This window comes from Camarhynchus parvulus, chromosome 1, assembly GCF_901933205.1.
Source record: "Camarhynchus parvulus chromosome 1, STF_HiC, whole genome shotgun sequence".
Taxonomy (NCBI): domain Eukaryota; kingdom Metazoa; phylum Chordata; class Aves; order Passeriformes; family Thraupidae; genus Camarhynchus; species Camarhynchus parvulus.
Genome location: NC_044571.1, coordinates 3082195 through 3109373, shown reverse-complemented (window position 1 = coordinate 3109373; position 27179 = coordinate 3082195). Strand labels below are relative to the sequence as shown.

The window sequence follows — 27179 nt, the reverse complement described above, 5'->3', positions numbered from 1 at the left end:
AGAGCGCAATTGAGAAATTCTTGGTCAGCCTTGGCAGGCTTGGCTGTGGGATTCAGCAGTTGATGGGACAAGAAGGCTGCTGCCTTGTTCTTGTTGCCTTGTCCTCCAAACCAACCTGGAATATTCTGCAGAATAATTAGCATGCCTGTTTCCAAGTCACAGCATCATGGCATCTGTGGGTGTTCCTGAAGCACAGGATGTGCACAGGGTAAACTCAACACCTGCAGCCAGGAGGGAATGCTTTGCTGCTGGTTCCTCTCCAGCAGAGAGGTGCTGGTGTGAAATATTTCTGCCTCTGCCATGTTGCTTAATATTATTACAGTTTTTCAGTTGCTTAGACGTGCAAGAGTACTGACTGTGGCCAGTTTTGCAAGCTGTGATTATTTCAGTTATTTGTCAAGAAAGGTGTGGACAAATCTGTTGCAGTGTCCTCTGCAATGGTATTGTCAATTCTGTTCTGGAGACTGGAGAGTGATGCTCTGAATAATAGATGTCCTGCCAACACTGAAATACAGAGCTTTTGAATGTTCCAAAACATTTCTCTCCCTGGTGTTTGGCACTTTTTAAAAAAAGACCTTTAGTAATTTGTAGCATGGTTAGCTGAGCAAGGGATTTTTTTATTTAGTGTAATCCTGGAGATGTGTTTGAGGTGGGTTTGAATCTAGGAGCAAGATGGTCACAGTCTTGCCATTTTGAAGTCACTTGAAGAAATTAATGGGCAAAAACCAGTTGGTTTTGATTATTGCACAGGCAGTGTGGTAAAGTGCACAGGTCATGTGGTGAAGTTAGAAGTAAAAGTCACATTTCCAGTTGTGGTAACTTTCTATTTATCATAATTAAGAAAAAAAATTAAAAAATTTAAAAATTACAGACATAATGAAAATATTTTGGTAAATTTCCTGGTGTTTGGTTGTTTACTTCGGAGCAAACTGAAGTTCTCAGAGTTCTTTGCTGTAGGTGTGGACAATCTCATCCAGACCTAAGATTTACCGCCAGACTTGCATCCCTTTAGATTCCTGCTTATTTCATACCAGATGGAGACATTATTTTAAGTGGTTTTTGGTGGAATTCAGGAGGTCTCCACCTCTTTCAGATGAGCCTGAACAGCAGTGAAAATAGAGGGAATGGCACTGAAGTTAAGCCATAGAAAAGCTATTTAGGCTGCCATTCATGTCCCAGATTTTCATGGCATGAACTTTGGGAGCCACTTGACCTCCATGTGCTCCATTCTCAGCCTTGAGGATATCACAAAATCACAGAGTCATTAAGATGATAAGGAATAAAGTCTTGATGAATGTTTTCGCCTTGGCTTTAATCTTTTCTCTGCAAAAAGTATAAATTCTTCATGGTATGAGCTGAGTGACCTTTGTGTTGCTGGTTCCTTACTCAAGAACAAGGAAAGATAGAATGGGAGAGAAATAGAAAATGAGGAGTTTAGAGGGAAAAATAAAAGAAGCTTAAATTAAGGATTAATTAAAAAACATTTTGCTAGAATTGTCGACTGTTTGGGGCTCTTTTTCCTCAGATGATTTTGCCAATACTTCAGGTATTGAGTACAAACCCACACAGGTGTAGCAATGTATAACACGGCAGTCTGGGGAAAAAAATGCAGAATATTTTAATATTCTAATATTATTAACTAGAGACCCATTCTAGTTTGTGAAATAACTACCTGAATGTGTGAGTGCTTATTTACCCTGTACCCAAGAAAGATTCTTTCAGATATGAGTGGAAATTTCACTTGAATAAAGATAAGGATTGAACAGAGAGTTTTGAAACTTGCTCCAGCTTGCAGTGCTGTCAGTGGGCCAGAAGCTCTGTTAAAAAGACCTAAAAACAATGAGGCAGAAGAGCTGAGTGGGAGAAGGAGCTCACTCACAGAATTCCCAGAATGACTGGGTTGGAAGAGAGCTTCAAGACCATGGAGTCCAGCCCAGCCCCAACAGCTCAACTGAGCCCTGGCCCCCAGTGCCACATCCAGGCTTTGTTAAACACACCCAGGGATGGGGACTGCACCACCTCCCCGGGCAGCCATTCCAGAACTTTCTCACCCTTGCTGCAAAAACCTTTTCCCTGCTATCCAACCTGTATTTCCCTTGGTGCAGCTGGAGGCTGTGTGCTCTGGTTGTGTCAGTGCTGCTGGAGAAAGAGCCCAGCCCCAGGTGAGCACAGGCACCTTTCAGGAGCTGTGCAGAGTGATGGGGGCAGCCCTGAGTCTCCTTTTCTCCAGGCTGAGCAGCCCCAGCTCCCTCAGGGGTTCCTCTCAGGGTTTGTGTTCCCAGCCCCTCTCCAGCCTCGTTGTCCCCTCTGGATGTGTTCAAGCATCTCAATGTCCTTCCTAAATCTGAGGCCATTTCCTCTCCTCCTTTCCCTTGGACACGGCAGCAGAGCCCGACCTCCCCTCAGTGCCCCTCCTGTCAGGGACTTGTGCAGAGCAATTCACAGAATTCCCAGAATGACTGGGTTGGAAGAGAGCTTCAAGACCATGGAGTCCAGCCCAGCCCCAACAGCTCAACTGAGCCCTGGCCCCCAGTGCCACATCCAGGCTTTGTTAAACACACCCAGGGATGGGGACTCCACCACCTCCCTGGGCAGCCATTCCAGAACTTTCTCACCCTTTCTGGAAAAAACCTTTTCCTGCTATCCAACCTGTATTTCCCTTGACACAGCCCAGGCTTTGTTGCTAGCACTCAGAGCTCTCAGCCCTCCACAGTTGCTCTCCCTTGCACTCAGCACACCACATTAACTCCTCCAGCCGTCAGTGAAGGGGGGATTATTTCTCATGGATCCAGTGCCTCAGAATTGCCCTTCCCTGCCTGATTTTTTTGCTGTGTGGCCCTGCAGACCCCACGCTGTGGAGCACTGACCACGTGCGCCAGTGGCTGGAGTGGGCGGTGAAGGAGTACGGGCTGCCGGACGTGGACATCCTGCTCTTCCAGAACATCGACGGCAAGGAGCTCTGCAAAATGACCAAGGATGACTTCCAGAGGCTCACCCCCAGCTACAATGCAGACATCCTCCTGTCACACCTACACTACCTCAGAGAGAGTAAGCCGGCCCTGCGTCCTGCCTGCACTCAGTCCCAGATTGACCGCTGTGGATAATTGGGTTTTCCAAATGTCTGTTGCAAATGTTGCTGTTCCTAAGAGCATAACAGGGAGGCCAGCCCAAGTCCTGTTGAGTTTGATGGAAAGATATCCATTAATTTCACTCATGTTTATCACAGAGAAGAATTAGGGACTCTTTCTGTGTATCCATCTCAGGGAAAAATTGAGTTGAAGCATATTGAGCAGGAAGAAAAAAATCACATGGGGTTCAGTGCTGATGTTTTTTCTGGTCACATACTCATTTCCTTCCATTTTAACTAAACAAGAGTGCGAACATTGATTCATAAAATGAATTCCAGGCATGATTCTAAGGGAATGGCAGGAGTTTGCTGTACTCTGGATAGGATTGGGAAGATTCAACTGAATTGAATAAAAAAAAATTCTGTAAATTCATGGAAAAAAAGGAACAGTCCCTGAAGCCCAAATGCAAATTAAATGTAGTGCATGGCTAGAATTTCAATGGGAAAAAAGGGATTACCTGGATTGAGGGCTTTCACCTAAGCTTGAGGAAAATTTGCCTCAGTTTAAAGAAGTTAAAATGAACATGGTTTTTAGAGAAAAAAACACCAAGCATTGCAACACCAGTGCGGTGCAGTCTCCTCCACACGCACACTGTCAATAACCAGCCAGAAATTTTGTGCATTCATGACAATAAATTATGATATTGGATAAATGAATGCCCTAATTTACCCTGTAGCCCACACACCTCCCTCCAAACTGCAGGCTGTTGATAGATTCACATTCAGACAATCCTGTCAGGGGAAAAATATGGTTTTAAAAGATAATTCACGATTTTTTTTACATTTTGGTGTTGCTTTTTGTTTTGTTTTGTAGCTCCTCTTCCACATTTGACTTCAGATGATGTTGATAAAGCCTTACAAAACTCTCCACGGTTAATGCATGCTAGAAACACAGGTAATGCTGGCACTGCTCCCACTGCTGTAGGTCATCATCTTCTAAAAGCACAGGATTCCTTTCCATGGGCTGCTTGCTAAAAAAATGGAAGTGGTAAATCAGGAGGGAGGCAGGAGAATCCCCTCCCTGCCGTCTGTGTGTTTTCTGCACAGACACACAGAGAAAAGGTGAGATCATGCAGGGCCAGGTGGTGCAAAAATGGCGCAAAAATTTCTGGTGTCCTGCAAGAGGATGGGGTCCCTGACACAGCATAAACCTGCAGGTTTGGGGCCTTTCATCTGAGGATTTTTATGGTCCTTCTGTCCATTCTGCTGTCAGATCTACTCCATGGATCCTTAGAAGCTTCTTGGAGCTCAGAAGTGCTTTGGGCTCTGGGGAATGGGGATGTCTCCCCTCCCATGAGCTAAATGTTGTGGGAATCAATAAAATTGCTCTTTAGGCAGTTAGCTCATCTCATTTTCTAGCTGCTGTGGGACTTGAGCTGGGAATTCCACTAAGGCTGATCTGAATTTAAAATTATTTTTGTTGATATTCACCCTTCTGTTAATTTGGCCCAGAGAAGTGTGGAGTGTAGGCAGGAGAATGACACATGCCTCATCTGTCTTTCAGGATGCAACTTAAAGTATTTATGAAAATAATTCAGAATCTGTTTTTACTTGCTGTAACAGTTGTGCAGCAGAGGATGGCATGGAATGGTACAAATAATAATGTGGTTTATATCCCTACAAAAGATGTTTGGAATATTGCATGATCATGCCTGAGGGTGTTAGTTACCTACAGTGACCAGAAAGAACAATTCTCTATGAGAAAGGAAAAAGATAATACAAAGGATAATGCAAAAGAAAAAGTAAACAAAACTTGGATAGCAATGTTTCTTTCATATTTTATTTCGTTTTTCACTCTGAGTGAGTTTCATAGCAAAATTCACTGGATTAATAGATCTTTCCCTGACATTAGAGGTTTGCCACTGGTCATAGTGGCAAAGTCCTGCTGTGGGCTCTAGGCCTGCTGCAAACCCCACCAGAGGCAACAAAAAAAAATTCCATTTACCTTGATATGGTTTGGATAAGATTCAACTCCTTTTCAAAAATAGATGGACTTAATGGTCTTGTCCATCTCTGGCTTTAGAGATTCTCATTTGCCAAGCAGCTTCCACTTGTGGATATCCAAGTGTTGTTCAGCAGTTCTGCGTGTTATCTTTTTCTCTATGTGTGCACTGACAATGATATTCTGAAATTCATTTCACCAAAATGAGATTATCTGTCATTGGGGAGCGTGAATAATGTTGTGCTGATCATCAGCATGTGGGAAATCAGTTGTTCAATTTTCAGTGGGCCACAAAAGAGTTAGATAAAAAGTTCTTGAAATCAGCAGTAATTGACTTTTTTGATGTTCCTGGAGAGGGTCATGAGAAGTCCATTGGTGTAGTCAGAGCAATTTCAATGCCTGAGAAAAGGGAGATTCCATTTCCTACATCAAGCTCAACTTTTCTAATTTTTTTTTTCACTCTGGGGAAGATCAATGAGATATCTGAGGCTCTGACCCAGAAGTCTCTGTTGAAAATATGGACTTTTCTGGGAATGCAGTACTGAAGGCAAAGAGGTTTTATTTCAGGGGGTACAAAGCCACCTTCCCAGGTGGAGGTGGTTGTGGTAGAAAGGATTTCCTGAGCTTGACTGTCTCCTTCTTAAAACAGATTTTACACAGACTTTTATCCAGTAATTTGAATGGATTTACATAGATGTAAAGATTATTGGAATCAACTTTTGTATCTAACAGTCCAAAGGCAGAAATTAGTTATTCAGATTCTTCACTCATTCACTCTACAGGAGGGGAAAATACTGGTGGATTTAGGGAAATGAATCTTTAGGTGTAATGTCCTCTTCTTTCTCTTCAGGAGGTGCCACTTTTATTTTCCCAAACACATCAGTTTATCCAGAAGCAACACAAAGAATTGCAACCAGACCAGGTATGAACAATGACCACTTTTTGTGTGCTGTGATCTTACTCATTTCATCTCCTGAAATATCTCATTCTTTTTCCCTTTTCATAAACATGAGGCTCTATTTTGAATTCACACATATTACGTACTTATATCACATACGTATGTGTCTATATAATTGTGTAGAGTGAAATAATTAGAGTGAAATAATTAAGTAGATTTAATAAGTCAAATTCTTCCCCAAATCTCCATCTTTGAAGCAATTGTATCAACTTTTTAAAGCACCAGGGAATCAGAAACCTGAGCTCTGTTCACTGGTTCTGGTGCACAGTCACCTGTCAATCCCCTTCAGCTCTCTTTCTGTAAAATGAAGTTAAAATTCCCTTTTGTTTGAAGTCTATTGTGGAAAAATACCCTGAAAATGCAGGATAAATGCTTCTCCTGCTGTCTACATTTTATTTATGTTTGAGGCAAGCAGAACCCACAACAATCTGATTATGAGTTTGAGAGTCTTGAGTAAAATCAAAACATAAGGAAGCTCTTAAGGCTTAAATTTTGTAACCTGTGAAAGTTTTGTGGATGTGCTGATTTGTGAAATGCTGAAGGGAATAATTAAAGAAGGTGAGGACATGGCTATGAAGCCGAAGATTTTCTTTTTATCACCCTTCACTACAAAAAATGCTGGAAAAATGCCTAAACTGGACATTTACTTTTCCAGTAATGACTGCAGAGTACTAAGGGACATGAAGAGGAGTTGCAGCAAATACTGAATTTAAAGGAAATCTATTACTGAGCCAGAGGCAAAAATCCAAGTGCTCAGAAGGGACATGCACTGGAATTGGCTGAGCTCTGGTGAAAAGAGATATTGGCACATGAAAAAAAGGGAGTTTGAACAGGAAATATTTTATTTGTGCTCTAGGGTAGAGTGCAGGAGGGTTCATGCAGATATTATTCAATATAGCCTTGTATATATGTATATATGCATGTCTGTAGATTTGGTAATTGATAATTAGAAAAGAGAGAAAAGGAAACAACCACCAGGCCATTACATCAACAAATTCAACTTGTTTGGATCCTTGGAAATCAAACCCTGCTAGATTTGTTTGTTTATATTAATGGCTAGAAAGGGAACTGCTGATCCAATGCATACATTTGGCTTTCATAAGGCATTCACCAAAACACCCCACAACTATTTACACTAGAAATTAAATCAGTGTATCATAAGAAACAAATTAAGAACTGGCTAATTATCCTGTCATCAGTAATGGACATCTTAAGTTATTTTAGGATTGTTCAGCCTGGGGAAGAGAAGCGTTGGGGTGATGGAATTGTGGCCTGAAGGAGCCCCAGGAAATATGGAGAGAGACAATTTCCAAGGGCTGCAGGGACAGGGCACAGGGAATGGCTTCACACTGACAGAAAATAGGATTAGATGGGATATTGGGAATTAGGAATTGTTCCCTGGCTGGGATGGAATTCCCAGAGCAGCTGTGGATGCCCCTGGATCCCTGGCAGTGCCCAAGGCCAGGCTGGACATTGGAGCAGCCTGAGACAGTGGAAGGTGTCCCTGCCATGGCAGGGAATGGAACAAGATGATCTTTAATGTCCCTTCCAACCCAAACCATCCCATGATTCTTTGATTTTGTTGTTACTTAAACCCAGAGATTCCTATACAGGATTCCTGTCCAGGTACCCAGGAAGTTCTTTAGGGAGAAACAACCTGGCAGTCAATTAACAACTGAAAACACAAGCTGATAAATGCAGCCCAAGGCACAATTTATTTGCATATCTTACTGATTCCAAATTAGCCCCCTTCACTCATGAAGGAACAACTTAACAGAGTCATCTTTATTTATGGCACAGTGACAGCCAAAGTGAAAGTTGTGAACAAATGAAGAACCACAGTGGAAAATCCCATGGGAAATGTGGCTGTGCCACTGAACACCCCAGCAGTGTGGCCTTGCATGGAAAGCTGTGTCAATCATCCCTTATCAAAAAGGCTTTTTGCAGAGTTTGGAGGTGCTTAGAAACGCCTGGGAAAGCCATGGGAGGATGGAAAAAAATCTTTGGAGCATGTTGAGAGATACAGAGGTTTGAAATTGTTCAAATCACAGTCTGGGGTTGAGGAAACTTGACGTAATTATCAAAATAAAGAGAGTGACAGAGCACCTGCTTAGTGTCACTATAAGAAGAAGTGATATTCTAAATAAATCAAACATTTTCATGGAGCATTAAAGCAGATTGGGGCACCCAGGAGGTCTCAGGGACACTGGGGAATGTCAGCACAAATAGGGATGAGAAAACAAAGCAGAACTATGGAAACAATCACCAAACATAAATCCAGAGGCCCCAAATTCTCAGTAATTCCCAGCAGAAGTGAACATGTAACATAAGACCAGAGGGACCTGGTGTCCTGCAGGAAAAGCTGTTCCAATGGAGAGGATTTCAGGCAAATGCTGGAATGAGTCTATTTTCCACTGGACTTGAATAAAAATTGGGATTTTGGGATTTTTTTTGTTTCCTGACAAGGTCTACGATTTCCAAATTTGTTTCATCCTATGTGTGATGGAAAAAAAATGTTAATTTTCTTTAGAGGAAAAGGTTCTAAACCACCTTTCAGACATGGTGAGCTCCTTCATTTCAGCATTTTAATCTGACTCACATTTAAAATGACACTTAACAAAATGCTTTGTATCAGCATCTTTTTGCATTCACACAATTACTTGTGGAATTGCAGTTTAGTTTTGGGGTTCTTCTGTGCAGAACTAAACATTTTCTACAAAGAACTGTAATGATTTTGGAAATATTGTTTTAATTTATCTTTTACAATTGAAGGCTGATGGACATCTTCAGTGTCAGAATTTTTATTCAGAGAAAAAGGGGTTTTTTTTGCAGAAATTCAGTTTTCTTTCAGGAAACTGTTTTGTTGGCTTATTCTGTGGTTTTCCTTTGAGTTAAATGTCACATTTCAACCAGACTGCAAAGAAGCTTTCCCATAACAAAGCACTGTTCATGTGAGAGCAAAAGCAGACCCTGGGGACAGCCACTTGATGACATGAAAAAGGTCAAAAATGAGGAGCAGGGGGAATAAATAAAGTTCAGTGGGAATCAGCCAAATCCTGGGGTGCAATTCTGGAGAGATTAATTAAGCACTGCCATTGTTAAGGCACTACAATAGAAAATGGGAAATGAGCAGGGCTTCAGTGCAAGGGAGGATTTCTGCAGCCACCTTTACAAGAGAACATGAGGTTTCAGTGACAATGAGGCTCTCAGGGACACCTGGCTGGGGTTTGTCTCACCAAACAGGAGCATTCCCGTCAGGGAGCTGTCCCAGATGAGGACACGTTGTGCTGATGTCTCGTGGACAAGAACAGATCTGCTTATCTGCAATGGCAACGTGTTTGTCGAGGCTGAAGCAAGCATGAAGCTGGAGCTTTGCTCTTATTTCAAGAAAAGCTGATAATGTGGTTTTTCTTTTCATGGAGAGGGTGTAGTCAAAAGATCATCTTGTGATGTGAGGAGTTCAAAGGCACGAGGCAGTTTTCTCACAGTGCTGAATTTGTACCAAGCGTGGTTCAAGTGCCACCAAGAGCAAACACACAGAGCATCTGCCAGGGCTCTCAGGGAACAGGTGTCTGATGGGTTGGAGAGCCAAAAATGGAGAGGAGAGGAGAGAGGAGTGGAGAGGAGAGGATAGGAGAGGAGAAAGGAGAAAGGAGAAAGGAGAAAGAAAGGAGAAAGGAGAAAGGAGAAAAGGAGAAAGGAGAAAAGGAGAAAGGAGAAAATGAGATAGGAGAAAAGGAGAAAGGAGAAAGGGGAGGGGAGATGGGAGAAAGGAGAAGGGAAAGAAAAAAGAGAGAAAGAGAGAGAGAGAAAGAAAGAAAGAAAGAAAAGAAAGAAAGAAAGAAAGAAAGAAAGAAAGAAAGAAAGAAAGAAAGAAAGAAAGAAAGAAAGAAAGAAAGAAAGAAAGAAAGAAAGAAAGAAAAGAAAGAAAGAAAGAAAGAAAGAAAGAAAGAAAGAAAGAAAGAAAGAAAGAAAGAAAGAAAGAAAGAAAGAAAGAAAGAAAGAAAGAAAGAAAGAAAGAAAGAAAGAAAGAAAGAAAGAAAGAAAGAAAGAAAGAAAGAAAGAAAGAAAGAAAGAAAGAAAGAAAGAAAGTGAGAGAGAAAGAAAGGAGAGAGAGAGAGAGAGAAAGAAAGAAAGAAATAGAGACAAAGAGAGAAAGAAAGAGAAAGAAAGGAAGAAAGAAAAAGAGAGAAAAATAGAGGTGGAATTGTGGTTGAGACAACATCTTTCTGGGCATGGAGTGGAAAAACTGGAGGGAAGAAATAGGTGCCTTATGTCACCAGAATCTGGCAAGGGAATCTGGAGAGGAGGTGGAGAAGCTGCCATGGAGCAGGGAACTGGCCAGGCAAGGCACAAGGTACCTGCAAACCCCCCAGAGCTGAGCCCCCTCTGTACAGACTGAACTCAGAACCCACTGCCATTATGACCAGAGTAATTCTGGATTTATTTTTTTGTCAGATGGTAAAATCTCAAATAAACAGCAGTGTTGGTCTCAGCCTGGGCAGGACATCTGCAGGTCACACTGATTCATCTTCTGCTCAGAGATGAGCACCTGTAAAATTCACATTATTTTCTCTGAAGCTGTGGAATAGTCCTCAAGAAATCAGGGATACAAGGTTTTTCATTATGAAAATGCAGTACAAAAATCAGTTGCAAATCCCAGCAAAAGCAAAGGTTTTGAAGTGTAGGATTCTGGGATGTGGCAGAGCTACCAGACTAAATAAATTGAAGGCAATTTGGTTGTGCATTTTACATTACACTTTATTTCCATGCAGTGCTTGGAAGTGGGCAGATACATCTGCCTTGCACAGAGCCAGGCTGGGGCTGTTTCTTTGCTTTCTGGTTTCATTTCCAAACACGAATTCTGAAATAAAGCACAAGTAGTGTTGAGAGTCAAGACATCTGCACCAACTTAGTTCCACCAGGTGGGCACTGCTACCTTCCTGAGGCCCTGGAAGTTACAGAAGTCTCTGATTTTGGCAGTAATTTTAGCTAATGTGTTAAAGTCAGCCGTGGAAAAGCACAGGAAACTGCCAAAGATTTCTAAGGGTAAACCAAACAGTTGAATTTACTACATTTGCTTTATGAAGAAAGCTTTTATGGTTTGGTTTTTTCATTTTTTTTAATATGCTAAAGCACTGAAATAAAATAGAAGTAAGGAGTAAATGAAAGAAAGGGAAATGAAAATTTAGATGTGTAAATTTAAGGAGCTTGTCCCAAGAAGCAGAAAGGAATAAATCAACTAAAGCCTGTCTTTTTGAAAGGAAATACTGTTAAATGCTGAATTTGGGAGGATTTATGCATAAAATGAGCTCTTGGGGGACTTCTTCTGCAAGACTCTAGCACAGATTATCAATGGTACCAGTGTGTGCCATTCCTTGGTGTGCTGGGCTGAGGAAGGGGACAAAAGGGAGTATCCTGAACCTTTGGAAGTGATGAACTCTTTGTTGTCTCTAAAGGTTCTTTGCACCACCTGTCTCAGTGCAGCTCAGACTTCTGACAGCAACAGGCACCTCTGCAGAGCACAACTGTTGTTTTTAGAGACAATGAAGATTATAAAGGTTTTAACAAAGAATTCCCTGCCTGTTTCAGTTATTTTCCAAATCCTGAGTCCCCCCCAAATGTGCCCTTTTTGGACATAACCACTTTAGGCCATATCTGCATGAATAAATGTCTTTTTCTTTCACAGATTTGCCTTATGAGCAAGCCAGGAGATCAGCATGGACGAGTCACAGCCACCCCAGCCCTCAGTCAAAAGGTAAAAAGCATCTGCACAGCTGGGGAAACATGGATTAGACTCCAAAGGGAATTACTGGAGCTCTGGAGGGGTTTCATCTGTGCTTTTTTGGAAAGTCAAAAAGAATTGTATGGGCACTGCTGGGAGGTGTCACTGGGCAGCCACATCCTTCCTTAAACTCAAACTTCATCAAGTCCATCACCACAGTGTGACCGTGTTCACAGGGGTCTTAGGATGAGGGAAGAGATGAGGATCTGACTGTATATTTTAGAAGGCTTGATTTATTATTTTATGATATATGTTACATTAAAACTTTACTAAAAGAATAGAAGAAAAGGTTCTCATCAGAAGGCTAGCTAAGAATAGAATAGCAAAGAATGATAACAAAGGTTTGTGGCTCAGGCTCTGTGTCCGATCCAGCTGAGCTGTGATTGGCCATTAATTACAAACATCCAACATGGGCCAATCACAGATGCACCTGCTGCATTCCACAGCAGCAGATAATCAATGTTTACATTTTGTCCCTGAGGCCTCTCAGCTTCTCAGGAGAAAAAATCCTAAGGAAAGGATTTTTCATAAAATATGTCTGCGGCACCATAGAGCCTCAAAAAGCTTTTTATGAGCTTTCAATCCTGTTGTGTCCATCCTGGAGCAGAGGGCAGCAGGAGCTCCAGGCCTGGGGGCCTCTCATAGGTTTGGTGAGCAACGTCCTAACTGGAAAAATAACTATATGGGATTTTTTTTCCATTTTCAGCTTCTCAGCCATCATCCTCAACAGTTCCCAAAACAGAAGACCAGCGTCCTCAGTTAGGTGGGTGTCACTTGGTTTGAATTCTGCCTGGGTTTGTTGAGTGTGATGAGAAGGGCACCCAAACTGCACAATCTGGTTCAGACCACCAAAACCCCAGATGTGAATGGGGTTTGCTCTGCAGCTGGATTTGGGATGAGTGTAATGTTTTAAGGCAGTGACAACCTTCCAGAATAAAAATGCTCTTAAAACAATCCATCTACAGTTTGGGTACAAGGGTGGAAGGTAGAGATGTCAAAAGATGCCAGCGGTTGAGATGCCAGCAGCTGGAAAATGTACATGAGCCAAAAAAAAAATAAAAACAAAACAAAAAGAACAAAAAAAAAACAAACAAACAAACAAATAAAAAAGGGAATGGATTACAGCCTACAGAAACCCATCTGAATTTTGGCTCCTGAAACACAACAGAAATATTAGAGGAATTCTTAATCTTGCTGGAAAACTGCGGAGAAAGCAGAAGTTTATGGGTTTGTAGAGTAGTGGTTTAGCAAAATGGGTGCCTTTTGTGTTTTCAGAGCAACAAATCCATGGGGTGGGACCTAATCCCTTATTGTAAGTTCAGCTGTATTTTGGACAGGTAGCTGGAGAGCACTCCAAAGCTCCTGAGTCAGTCATGGCTTTTGTTAACAGCAAAAGGTTAGAAGGAGGAAATAAAAGAGATTTAGAGGATATTCTTAGCTCAGAAGACTCTGAGCCAGGTTTTATCACATGGATTTTAAATCATTATTCTGGTTTTTGTTAGAGCTAAACAAGACTGTGCATGACTAGGCCTCATTAACTCATGCACAGACTGCCTGGGAAGTATTACACTGAATTTTGCCCAAACAGGGTTTTATCTAATCTGGCCTTCCAACCACGAGAATCTTCCTAGAAATATACCAATGATTTATGGAAGTCCTGAGGACCTTTTAATGGCTGTGTGTGAGCTGCACAGATTATTTAAGTGTGTAAGAAATGTAACCTGATTTTCTTCTTGGCTGTAAAAGCCACAGAGTCACTCAGTACTTGCAGCCCCTCGCTTTGGCTTTGGTCCTGCTGTCACATCCCTCCTTTTTTTCCCTGTTGGACTTCAGGCCAAAGTAAGTTTTCATTTCCAGAGGGAAATACTGAGATGCTACAGGCGCTGTAAGGCTGACAGAGGCTAGTCTGAAAACACCAGTTGCAGGGTTAATCCATAGGATCCCTCACTGGAGTCCAGTGACAAAAGAGAATCACAGAATCACTGAGATTGGAAAAGACTTTCAAGGTCATGGAGTCCAACCTGTGACCCATCCGCACCTTGTTCCCAGCCCAGAGCTCTGAGTGCCACCTCCAGGGCTTCCTTGGACACCTCCAGGGATGGGGACTCCGCCACCAGAATGCTTCATAACAAAGCTTGCATTCTGAATATATGCATCTGCACATTACGACAGTGCAAAGAGCAAATGTATGTCCTTGCACACCGAGTTTGAGAGGAAAACATGCAAATGTTGCCATGCAGAGGGAGAAAATTGCTCAGGTGTTGGACCTGCTGTCCCATCAGGCAGTGCACACCACCCCTTACAAGGTTCAGAAGTGGTGCCTGAAATGTTTGACAATGTTGTTGCATGATTTAAAATCTTTCTTTCACAATTTTAGATCCATATCAGATTCTTGGACCGACCAGCAGCCGACTTGCAAATCCAGGTGAGAAGGGATTTTGCTGATTTAGGAGGCTTTCTTCTCTTTCACTGCTGAGTGTCCCCACTTCAGCTGTAAGACCAGACCTGGAAGGGGATGTCCTTGATTTTCCCACTCCTCAGGGGGAGCTGATGATACCCAGTGTGTTGCAGAATTTCTGAATTACACAAGGGTGGGACTGAGGAATTTAAAATCATTAAGGTTGGAAAGGGCCTCCAAAGAGTCCAACCTTTGAAGCTGGAGTTCACTTCAGTTTCCTGAAAATCAGGATTTGGTTAAGGAGTGTGAGAGACCCCATCTGGTCTCCAGTTACCCCCTCCAGAAGGGTACAAATCTCTTAACCACTCTTCATCAGCTGTGTCCCAGATTCTGTTAATCAACAACACAGTATCATACCGGCCTTGATGAACACAAAATTTTGGGATGAAATATATAGGAAAAAGAAAACAAAAAACAGGAAAGTATGATCTGTTTGCAAATAATAACTGGGTGAAACACTTCAAAAATGTTCTCCCACCTCAAGAAGGCAATGGGGTGCATTGTGGAAAGGGATGTGTAGCTTAGAACACAATCACAGACTCACAGAATCACTCAGGTTGGAAAACACTTCAAGAATCATTGAGTGCAGCCTTGGACCAGCATGTTTTTGCTAAAGACAAGGATCTTCTGGGTGATTTAGTAGCTCTGCTTGGGAATGGTGCAGATTTCACTGCTCCAAGTCTGCAGGACACAGCACCATGATCAACAGCACAGCCCATCACAATGGACTGGCACTTGTGTTCCACTTCTGTCCCTTGCCTGGACAGTCCCAGGGCACAACATTCCTCGTTCCACACAGATCTCCTCAGCCCCCAGTGACAATGGCTCTTTTTACAACAATCTCACAGCTTTCAAGGCCTGAAATTGCCAAAATGCTAATCAGTTTCCTTTCACTTTCTCCCAAGTGACATCGAGCACAGTTCTAGATTAGCTGACTCTCTAAACAGTTTTGTGTGGCAGAGGAAAGTAATTAAGTAAGTGTTAAGAATAGGATTTTCCAAATGGCCTGAGGTGGTGGAGGTTTCCAGGCAACACTGGTCTTGACTGGAAGTGGGGGCCTACATCTCTTTAATTTGGTCATAAATCATGGCTTGCCAAATTTTATCAAGTGTCCATTTGGTTGATTTCATTACTGTGAATGACATTAACACGATCTGGATTGGGATGCTTTTTTGACATTTGGGTATGGAATTCCTCCACACCATCATTCCTGTGCTTTAACATGTTTTGTGTGTTTATAAATCGGTGGAATTACTCTCTCATTAAAAGGAAATTGACAGCAACCATTTATTTTCATAGGACTATATATTACATTTGGAAGGCAAGTGTTTATGTTAGAACATATGTTGGATTGCTTATTCAAAAATTTGTGTTTTGTCCAGTGCTGAACTGTTTATTGATTTTCAAAGCCTAATCCTCTTGTTATGTTTCGTGTATTAAAACTTGCATGCCTTGCTCATACCACGGATTCTTTTGTTTGTTTGTTTATTTAATGCATGTTAATGGAACAGAAGAAATTCATTAAGGCCTGTTTGGATAAATACAATTTAAATGAATATGGGTTTCAGTTGCACTGAAGTATAAACTGCTAATGGGTTTCAGATGCTGCTCTAGCTCAATATTGTAATTGCTACTATAAGCTTTCTAAAGAAAAGCTTGTTTATTATACCCACATAGCTGGTTTGGATAAGAAAAAAAGAAAGAAACCCAACCTATTCCTGGTCAGAGACGTAGTTCAGAGTTAGCACATCCAGGCTGGTTGACAAATTCTGCTGACACCGTGCTTGTGAAACAGATTGCATCGCAAGCTGCTTCAGCTGCATTTTGCATCATTTCAGTGTTGCTTTGTTAAGAAATGCTAAGCTTCTAACACGACTGTCAGTGCCAAGGCCCTTTGAAATCTACTTTCACTTGTCTAAAATGGACAAATTTTGTTGCCCTACCTCACTTTTGCAAAGTTCACGCCAGACCGTTTTCTTTTTGCGGTGGAATTGGCAGAGAGTGAGAAAAATACAACAGCAGCGTTTTATATCTTAACATAAAATAATCATTTTAACTCATCTAAAGCAGAATGATGACAAGGATGTATTTTATGGACCTTTTCACTGTTCTTGCAGTTGTTTTGCCCTCTGCTTGTGTGCAGTGTAACAGCAAGCTAATAAGTTTCCGTTGTGCATTTCCCCAAATGCTGCAAAGGGATGATATGGTTTGGCACGGGCCCAGCTTGCTCTAAACTTCTCCATTTTGTGTGGGCTCATTCCATAGCAGGGAACATTTAGTTGCAACATAATGCTGTGAGAACAAGCCGAGTGTTACGCAAGTGAAAGCTGTTTGTGCTGAACTTTGGAGATTAGTTTCCTAAATGAGCCCTGTATTATTTCCCCATCAATTGTCTGCGCTGAATGACATTAGGTAACAATTAAACCTCCATGGAATGGCATTCTGGCACTCACATGAGGGAAAACACGACACATTGCAATTATCCCTGCTCTTTAGGGTTTCGTGAGGCAGTCCTGGGAGAAGGGGGACAGTAATAGCTGCCTTCTCAAGCGAGGTCTCATAAGCTCTTGGAGGTTTATTACTCACCCAAGATAGGTCAGCTACCTTTGGAGGCATAAAATCAGCAGGATGGCTTCTGTTGCAGTGTTGGAAACAAAAAGGTTTAATAAAAGGCAAAATAACAAACAGAGAAAAACCAAGTCAGGTGCAAGAGGCTCTTGCTCCTGGTAAAACACCTCACAAAAGCCATTGGTTTCTTTATTCTCTTCTTTTTCTAGTGAATGCCCAGGTGGGACTTTTTGGCTCCTGTCCAATTAGCTATCCTTAAGCTTGAGGTGAAGTCCCTGAGGTCCTATGAGGTGTCTTTTTCACCTAATTGAGGAGAGAACCTTCTGGGCTTCTTTCCTTTTTGAGGGGACAAAGGAGAGTTTTGTCTCTAGTTTTGTCACATTCCTATAGGGGACTGGCTAATAGAAATAATTAGGAGCCAACATCCCAACATTTCCTAATGGGGTCCTTGGGGATGAAGCAAAGTAGAAACCTGACCCAAGAGTTCTTTCTGATAAAAAAGAATTAGAGAATTAGTAGCAAGTGTCACGCAAAATCAGTGGAATAAAGATGTATGAACCTATTGTGAAATTGCATGCATATATATATATATATATATATATATATATATATATATTTGAGAAAAAGATAATATATTTCCCTCTGGAAATAAAAGATAATATATATATATTAAGAAAATATATATATTATATATATATAATAATATATATAAATAATAAATAATAAATATATTTAATTTAATATAACATAATATAACAATATATAATATTATATATGATATTATATATTATATATATTTTATAATATAATAATGTATCTAAATAAAATATATAATAATATATATTACAAAAATATTATATATATAATATTTTATATTTATATAAAAATATATATATATTTAAGAAAAAGATAAAAAGAGATTAGAGTTCCCAGAGGTACACATGTCATTTTAGAAGAACAGTTCCCACATGTGACCAGCGCTGTAATAAAGCTGTAAATACCAGCTTTACAACTTCCACAAAAGCTGCAATGTTTTGTTTGTCTCCGCAAAGCGGGGCGAGCCCGCACAACCGATCCCTTGGCGCTATTGACATTCCCGCTCTGTTCCTCCCCGCAGGCAGCGGGCAGATCCAGCTGTGGCAGTTCCTGCTGGAGCTGCTGTCGGACAGCTCCAACTCCAACTGCATCACCTGGGAGGGCACCAACGGCGAGTTCAAGATGACGGACCCCGACGAGGTGGCGCGGCGCTGGGGCGAGCGCAAGAGCAAGCCCAACATGAACTACGACAAGCTCAGCCGCGCCCTGCGCTACTACTACGACAAGAACATCATGACCAAGGTGCACGGCAAGCGCTACGCCTACAAGTTCGACTTCCACGGCATCGCCCAGGCCCTGCAGCCTCACCCTCCGGAGTCGTCCATGTACAAGTACCCCTCGGAGCTGCCCTACATGAGCTCGTACCACGCGCACCCGCAGAAGATGAACTTTGTGGCTCCCCACCCCCCCGCCTTGCCCGTGACGTCCTCCAGCTTTTTTGCTGCCCCCAATCCCTACTGGAATTCACCGACTGGAGGGATCTACCCCAACACCAGGCTGCCAGCTGCTCATATGCCTTCTCATCTTGGCACCTACTACTAAGTGGGGTTGGGGGGAGATAAACACCAGGCAAAGCGAAGGGGCTTCTCACTGGGGTTCGGTCCCTGAGGAGTCGCAATGAACTCTGTTGGAGTACTCGAATTAAAAGTGCCTAAAGAGACAAGTGAAGGTTTGGCTGGGAAAAAAAAAAAGCCCAAAACCACGTTAAAAATAGATGTCAAAAAGACTTTTTTGTAGTAGGGATTTAAAGGAAATACCCAAGAAGTATTAAGATACTAAAATGTAATGTATATGGGCATCAACTCTGTGGACCAAACAACAATAGACTATTGTAGGTAGAAGCTTGAAATGATAAGGAAAACCTACGGAAGCTGGTGGTCTTAAAAAGTTGATAAGCTTGTGTGTAAAGTTTGATATCATGCTAGTGCAAAACTGGGACTATACTACAGCAATATAAGGATAAGTCTATAGTGACCTAACATACAGTATATGGATCATTACAAAAGAGAGGTAAAAGGGGAAAAAAAAGGAAAAAAAAAGCCTATCTGTATTTAAAAAAATAGAAACATATCAGCAGAAGAGACTGGTTAGTGTGGAAGCTGATTTGGAATAGAACAGCAGTGTTGTGGTTAAAGTCAAACAAGATCCATTCATCAGAGCGAATCAGCTACTCAAACTGTGAAGAAAACCCAAACTTTCAGATTCCTTGACAGTTTTACAGGAACCCTGAGCCAAACGTGGGAAATGAGAATGTGCTGGAGGGCAAGTGTATGATTGTAGATCAGAGGCCTGCACCTGACAGAGGAAGCAGGAAGGAGAAGGAGGAGGATGAAGGTGGTGAAAAGGGGAGGAAAGAAACTTCTTGACCAGTAGAGACTGAAAAGACTGAAAACTTTGTAGTGTTGGGACTATGAAGAAACACTTGTTTGGACTTGTGAAACATATTGCTCAGTATTATACCATTCCCAGTATTTCAGGAGGAACAGACTTGATTCAGTAGTAATAAAAAGTGGGAAAAGGGAAAAAGCAGAAGGAGGAGCGAGAAATCGGAATATGCATCTCTCTCTTTTTTTTTTTTTTTTAAGGAAAAAAAAACCAAAAGCAAAACTGGAATTGTGTCTGATATTTAAAAATTACCAGTTGGAACCTCATCGTTACTAAGGGAGTTTGTTTTCTATTGGTTAGAGCAAGAGACAACCCCTGACTGCCAGAATCAGAAATCACCTGAGTATTTTTGTTAGGCGGGCGCCAGTTTTTCTTACCGAGTCGCGAACGCTGTGCGTTTGTCAGAATGAAGTATACAAGTTCAATGTTATTTTTTTTTTTTCCTTTTTATATAATTATTATATAACTTATGCATTTATACACTACGAGTTGATCTCGGCCAACCAAAGACACACACACACAAAAAACCAAACAAACAAACAAAAAAAAAAAAAGGGACAATCAAAAAAAAAAACTATTGTGGCCTTGAATTTTAACTCTGTATGCTTAATGTTTACATTATGAACATATTAGTCCTTAGATTGCAGAATGTATGTAATAAAATAAGCTTGGCCTAGCATGGCAATTTCAGATTGACACTGTGGTTTGCATTTGTGTTTGCATTTTTTGTGTGTGACACCCATGCCAGATCTGCTACTCACCAGGTTAAAACAGGCCGGGATTTTTGGGCTGTGAAAATGTAGGAGCAAACAGCCTGAGTTTAAAGTGCACAGGTGCTGTGCATCTTCTTTTCCAGACAGTTCTGCTGAAATACTTGCAGCCCTTCTTCAACAGTGCCTTGCCACCCCTGTGCTGAGCTTCTCTGGCCCAGAGATTGCAACCATCCCCAATTAATTCACCAACAGCTCCACACCCAAGGCTGGAAATGAAACCTAAGGGAGGCCTCTAAGGAAGAATATTCATGCTCAGAAATTATGTTTTGTTGTCATGAAGTTATGCTGCAAAATCTCAGCCTGAGATGTATCTTCCTCCTGAATCGTGTGTTGAACTGCTTTGCCCCCTTGCCCTTAATACATTCTGTATCGTTATTAGTAAATAAAGTGAATAATGAATAATTTCCTTTATTCCCCACTTAAGAATGGAGTGTATGACAGCCTTGTTCATTTGTCACTGCAGCCCATCCTGGCTGTTTACTAAGGGCAAGGTTTTTTATTTTTCTCTTCTAGCTTTAGAGGCTTCCCACTCTGTACCCTGGGCCCCAAAACTGCATCTGGTGCCTACTGGCATAAATCCATTCTTTCCCAACACCATCTGAGGAACTGGTCTGGAAAATCATCCCTGACATTTATGAGTGTCTCTCCACAGTGTTTGCTGCAGGAATCCCAGACAGCTCAGCCCTCTGTATCCCTCCTTTGTGCTGTTTTTTGTGTCCTTTTTCCCAGACAAAATGGATGTGGTTTCAGGTTTTATAGATGTTCTGCATATCCATTTTTTGGGGAGCAATGGGAGCCAACTCCCCAGGCTTTGTGTTAGGAGTGTCTTGGTGGCAGTTACAAGCACAGGATTGTGTTATCAATGTGTGAGACCTGAGCAGGGAAATAAGCACTGTAAGGCTGTATTTCTAAAAAAAACAAAAAAGAAAAATATGAACTCTCAGAAAAGGTCAGTCACTATTTTAGAAGGTTGTGAAGTTAAGGCAGGCACACCTGTGTGTGACTATAAAGGTAATAATTGGCTTCTCAATGGAAATAAATCCACAGATCCTCACTTTTTGCTTCATGTGTACTTCCAACCCAAAATGGTAAGTGTGTTTTTGAGCCAGCTTTTAATTAAACACTAAAAGTCCAGATTTAAATAAGCTCTTTGTTTAGACTGGCAAGGACCATCTAATCTGGAGGCCTCCAAAGCATCCCCAGTGCTCACGGGGCTGCCTGCAGGATTTCCAGATTGTGGTGCCTGGCTGCTGTCCTGTGCAATGGGAACAACATCCTGGCATTGGGATCCAGATCCTGGGACAGGGATGGAGCCAGAGCAGATGGAGCCTCCTCGTGTGAAGAGCAAAATCCTCGAGCTGGCCATGGGAAGCTCACTGGTCACACATTGCAGAGCTAAGCCTTCCTTCAGGACCTGCTCCCTGCCTTCCAGGAGCCTTGGAAAACACAGATTTGGCAAGAAGGTGGAGTGAAGGATGGAGAGATCCTGCTACTGCTGCCTTGGGGTTATTTGTAGGGTCTCCTGTGGCCATGGCAAGGGGTGAGCCCAGTGCAGGCAGAGCTGAGGAGCTCCGTGTCCACACCATGAGAGACATTCAGTGAGGCTCAGACCGACCCCAAAGCATTGGCTGAATCTTCTCTTTGCCATTTAGCACCTGGACAGCATGGCCCTGATTTGCAGAAACTGGTAATATTAATAACTTCAGCCCTTTATTTAAATTTATTTAAATTTATTTGTTTCTTTCGAAGTCAATTGTCAGCCAAGCTGCAAAGCTTACCCAGATTCCAAAGAGTCTGCACTTGGTACCCCAAATTTCACAAGCCTTTTAAACTGCCCACAGATCATCAGGGATTCAGACTTTCCTTCTGCAAAGTTTTCTACCTCAGACTAGTTCTTGCCCCAGCTAAAATATAATTTTAAAATAAATTTCTCATTACATGTGCATTAAAGGTACAAGAAACCATTTTACCTGTCATATGATTAGTCATTCCATGATCTTTCTCTGTGCCATCTTCTCAAGTTTTGGTCACATTAGAAAAATAGTCTCTGATGATCTAAATTGCTAGACAGTCAGAAGGGCACCTCATCCATCCAAAGGTTTTGGTTAATTGCTGAATTTTTCCTCCTGATGCAACACAAATCCTTCATTCCCTCTCTGGGGAGTGGTGGGAGCGCTTGGAAATCTTCACAGCAGATCCTGCCTGGCTCTGCTGCTGTCCCATGGGTGCTGTGACCTCTCCTTGGAGGCACTGGCAGCTGCAAGGACATCAGAGCATGACCCAGCATGAGTTCTGCCTGAAGAAAGGTTAATGAGAATATTTTGAGATGATAATGAGGATATTTGGGCCAACTGGAATGCAGAAAACTATTTCAAAATTTAATTTTATGGTATCACAGAGTGGTTTGGGTTGGAAGGGAAAAAAGGGTTCTAACAGGGACACCTTCAACTGTCCCAGGTTGCTCCAAGCCCCAGTGTCCAACATGGCCTTGGACACTTCCAGGGATCCATGGGCACCCTGTGCCAGGGCCTCCCCACCCTCACAGGGAAGAATTTCTTCCTAATATCCCATTTAACCCTCCTTTCTGTCAGTTTGAAGCCATTCTTCTTGTCCTGGCACTCCAGGCTCTTGTAAAAAGTCCCTCTCCATCTTTCTTGTCAGGTCCCTCCCCAGCATCTTTTTAAAAGGGCACATATTTTCAAGAAAACTAGCAAAACACCCAGGGTTCTTGGGCCAGGAGTTGATGAGATGTCCTTTTAAATCACTGGATTGAGGACTTCTCAAAACCAGGCTCAGAAAATGTTGGGGTTGCCTGCCAGAATATTGGTCCATATATGTTTTATAAAAACCTAAGGGCCAGAATAATTTTCTGTGCCCAGTCCTAGAAGCAGTGAGGAATTCTGCTTGGGAAACCAAACCCCATCCATTACAACATTATAACAAAACTATTATAACAAAAGTACTATTATTATAACAAAACTCATAACAAAACCATTTTCTACCGTACATTTACTGATGTTTCCTTAACCTTCTCCTTTGAAAAGGTCTCAATTCCAGGGTATTTCCACCCATTCCCATTACACAGAGCCTAACACATCTCATTGTCAAAAGGAGGTGGGTGGTTTTTCTGTTTTTTTTTTTTTCCCTGCCATTTCTGTATTTTGCGATTTCTCACCCTCCAGAGTTCTTTGCCTGCCTCAGTGTTTACAGCTTTCCAAATATTTGTGGTTTGTTATCACGCTCCCTTTGAGTGGGTGCTTGCCAAGCTCTGACATATTCCACTTCACAAACCTATCCCTCTTCTTCTCTGACAATTGTTAATGTGCCCTTCTTCTTTTTCTTTTGGTTTTTTTGGGGGTTTGGTTTTTTTTTTTTTTTGTTTTTTTTTAATATTTTTTTTCCTTTTTCCCCCCTGTCTCCCCTGCACATTGCCAGGCCTGATGACTCCTCCTGTCTAAATCGTTCCCATCTAGGAGTTTTTTGACTGCACCTCCATCCCCCTGGAGACTGTTCTTCCCATCAAGCAGCTGATGCACTTTTAGTCCCACCTGGATGAAAGGTGAGCAGCTGAAAGATGGATTTCCATGCTCATTCTTTGGAGTTCCCTTCTCATGGGATGAAAAGCCTCCTTTCCTCAGGTGTCTCCACCAGCAGACCACTGGAAAGGTCCTTCCAAACTCATGGAGTGAAATTGCTGCACTGGTTGCGCCAGCTCATCCTGCCCCAAAAAAGTGCCTCTTCATTTCCAATTTTCTTCGTGCTGAAGGTGTCATTTTTCTCCACAGAAAACTTAAAATCTGCTCTGCAGAGAATCACAGGATTGCAGAATCATCAAGGTTGGAAGAAACCTTCAAGCTCATCCAGTCCCACTGATACCCAGCACCACCAGCATCACCCCAAAACCGTATCCCAAAATCCATATCCAGATACCAAATTGGATACAGGCTTCTAAAACAGGCACAAGAACTTGGATTAAATGCTTGCCATGATACTTTTAGGCTTGCAAGGAGTTCTGATAGGATGTCAAAGGCAAGTTTTAAGTTTTAAGCACACCTTTTATTTACTCAATTCATTCATATGTTTTTGCAAAATTCCCAGTTTGTGTCACAAAAGAGCCTTGTAGATGCCTTGGCCACCTGACACATGAGCCCAGGACTGCCAGGGATGAGAGAGGATTTCAAAAACCACTTTTCTTCACCCCCATGGAGAAGAGCTGGAGGCCTTGTGAAGTTCTCCAGTATTTCTGCAACCACACTGACACTGAAATGGTCAATTTTAGAAATAATGTCCCTTTTCCTCTGTGCGCTGGGGACGGGCATGTGTGCATTAGTGTACTCAAAATACAAGGTGAAAAAATGGGGAAAATCAAAGTATTCATTGTTTTATGGTCGAAAAATGCCCTCATGCTGTCTAGTTCCCAGAAATTGGTCTGGTACATCCACACATTTCAGTTTTCTGGGATGGGAATGATGACCCAGCCATGAGTCGGATCCCATTGTGCTGGAGAGGGTAAATACAGATCATGACTAACAGATGTTGCTTTGAAGTGCTCCTATCTTTAAATACACAAGGCTAATAAATACTGGAAAATTCTGTATTTTCTACCAAGACTAGGCTGAACATTTTCCACTCTTTCTTCAAAGAGTTTGGGGGAGGGATGGAATTTTTTTTTTTATTTCTTCCAGCATATGCTGAGGATAAATCCAGGAAATATGTGCAAGGTCCTTGGACATTGTGATGGGCTCATATCCTGGCACAGAGGCACAGCTCATAGCCTGGCTCCCCATGGGACTGGAGTGTCTGAATGGCTGCTGGTTACAAATATGGAAAAATTCCAAGTGCCTCTGCATGGCTGTAAGCAGGCTATAAACCTCCCACCACAGATTTCCTAGGAAAAGCCAGAAAATTAGGACAGCAGCAAGTGGCACACAGCCTTTGGAGGAGGGTTTGAGTCTCAAAACAGGTGTGAAAATTACCTTGGCTGTTCCAGGAGGTGACAGGGGAGGGAACACACAGCCAAGGATGCAAAGAAATGAAAGAGCTTTTATCAGCAGGGCATGGGAATAGGAAGGAAAAATAGAAGAAAGAGGCAAAAATGGAGATGTAGAAAAGAAGACAAAGAGTTCTGAAGTGCTGTCAGAGGAGTAGCAAAATGCTGTGACACTGACACCCTTATTGACAGTTTATGGAAGGGGATGAAAGTGGAGTTTAAGGCATCCTTGCAGGGGTTACTTGGTGCTGTTGGACCTGATTTGATGGTGGTGAGATGAGGTCAGCTCAGAGCTGTCAGCAAGCAGGGAAACAACCAGAGTGTGGTATTTTCAGGAACCCCCGACGAAGGGAGGAAAATTATGAATCTGACTCCATGTTCTCAGAAGGCTAATTTATTATTTCATGATCTATATTATATTAAAGAATACTATACTAAACTATACTAAAGATTACAGAAAGGATACAGACAGAAGGCTAAAAAGATACTAATGAAAAACTCGTGACTCTTTCCAGAGCCCTGACACAGCTGGGCCATAATTGGCCAATGAGTAAAAACAATTCACATGAAACCAATGAAACAATCACCTGTCGGATAAACAATCTCCAAACACATTCCAAAGCACAGGAGAAGCAAATGAGATAATTATTGTTTTCCTTTTTCTCTGAGATTTCTCAGCTTCCCAGGAGAGAAATCCTGGCAAAGGGATTTTTCCAGAAAATGTGACAGTGACACCAGAGCATCAAAACATGGGCTGAGAACATGAGGGCAGCAAGCAAAGGGGTTGGCTTAGCTCAAATTCCCTCACCCATAGAAAAAGGGGAATTCCACAGGACAGGATGCCAGGGAGGCTCCAATGGCCAGGGAAACCCAAACAGCTCATTTTCCTGTCTAACCATGAAAAGTGAGATGGATCTGAGGGATGTGGGGAAGGAAACAGCAACTGGATGTCAAGAGGTTTGCAGAAAGAGGGATGAAAGCGGAAGAAATTATGACTGTGAGCCTGAGGAAATTTGGAGGTTCAGGGTGTTCCAGATTGCAAGGCAAGATGGATTCTATTATCCTCTGTATGGCAGTTGTCTTTTGTTCATTGGGAAGTTTTCTTTATCTCTTCCACAATCACTCCCCCCTCAGGGGACACATCTGCTGATAACAGCCATTGAATGTCACTGCATGGCTGATAAGAACTACAGCATCCCATTGGGAGATGTGAGCCCAGAGGGAGGAGCCAAGCATTCCTACCTGGATAGAATCTGGAGATTCTGGAACACCAGCACAGCTTCTGCACGGGATTCCCCAGAGGAACAGCAGCTGCCTCTCCCACTGGATCTTCAGAGGAAGAGACTGCACCTTTCTCCAGGATCCCTGCTCCAGCAGAACCACCCCTGACACTGCAGGAGGGCTGAGCCACAATTCCAATGGGACTGCTGCCAGCACCCTGACCCACAGGGTGTCAGGTTGGGTTCTGACTCTGTCAATGTTGTTTTAGTTTACTGCATTGTTTATTTTATCCTTTTATTTTCTTCCCTATTAAAGAACTGTTATTTCCTGCTCCCATATTTTTTTGCCTGAGAGCCCCTTAATTTAAAATTTATAGCAATTCAGAGGGGTGGGGAGGGTTTACATTTTCCATTTCAGAGGAGGCTCCTTCCTTCCTTAGACACCTGGCTTTCCAAACCGAGACAAAGGGGAAGAAAAAGGAGGCTTAAAAATAAAATAAGGTCAGGTTTAGCTCAAAAGCTGAGCCCAAAGGATGGGCTGCAGAGCAGCTGTGGTGCGCAATTCAGTAGGAGGAGGCAGGTCAGCACATCTGGGCTGAAGCAGCAGCCCAGAGAGGAGACGTTGGAGCGGGTAAATGTTGTACTTCATTTCTCTTTCCACACTCACCACTCTAATATATTTTCAGCTAACATTTCATTACAATTTCCACAAACATTTCATGTCATGACTTCATTACAATGTAGGCTGCAGAGGGAACAGCTGTAAAATAGCCCTGCCAATGCTGGTGATTTGCACTGGGAATGAAACATCCAGCTCCAGTCGCTGAGGAGTGCTGTGCAGAACGAGCTAACTGGCATTTTTCATTTCTTTAACCAC

At 42.2% G+C, this 27179-nt stretch overlaps 1 protein-coding gene across 7 annotated transcripts in view; it reads left to right on the top strand.

Annotated features, from left to right (window-relative positions):
• The window catches only part of ERG (ETS transcription factor ERG), a 147598-nt gene extending 128891 nt beyond the window's left edge, over positions 1–18707 (top strand). For 5 of the 7 annotated variants that reach the window (XM_030945564.1, XM_030945555.1, XM_030945573.1 and 2 more), the window contains 7 exons: positions 2845–3048; positions 3942–4022; positions 5920–5991; positions 11717–11785; positions 12519–12575; positions 14190–14237; positions 17956–18707. In XM_030945564.1, coding sequence (XP_030801424.1) covers positions 2845–3048; positions 3942–4022; positions 5920–5991; positions 11717–11785; positions 12519–12575; positions 14190–14237; positions 17956–18476 — 1052 coding nt within the window. In that variant the 3' untranslated portion in view covers positions 18477–18707. The remainder of the gene's footprint in view (positions 1–2844; positions 3049–3941; positions 4023–5919; positions 5992–11716; positions 11786–12518; positions 12576–14189; positions 14238–17955) is intronic. The other 2 variants (XM_030945593.1, XM_030945601.1) reach the window with 1 other exon arrangement.
• Positions 18708–27179: the final 8472 nt, after the last annotated feature.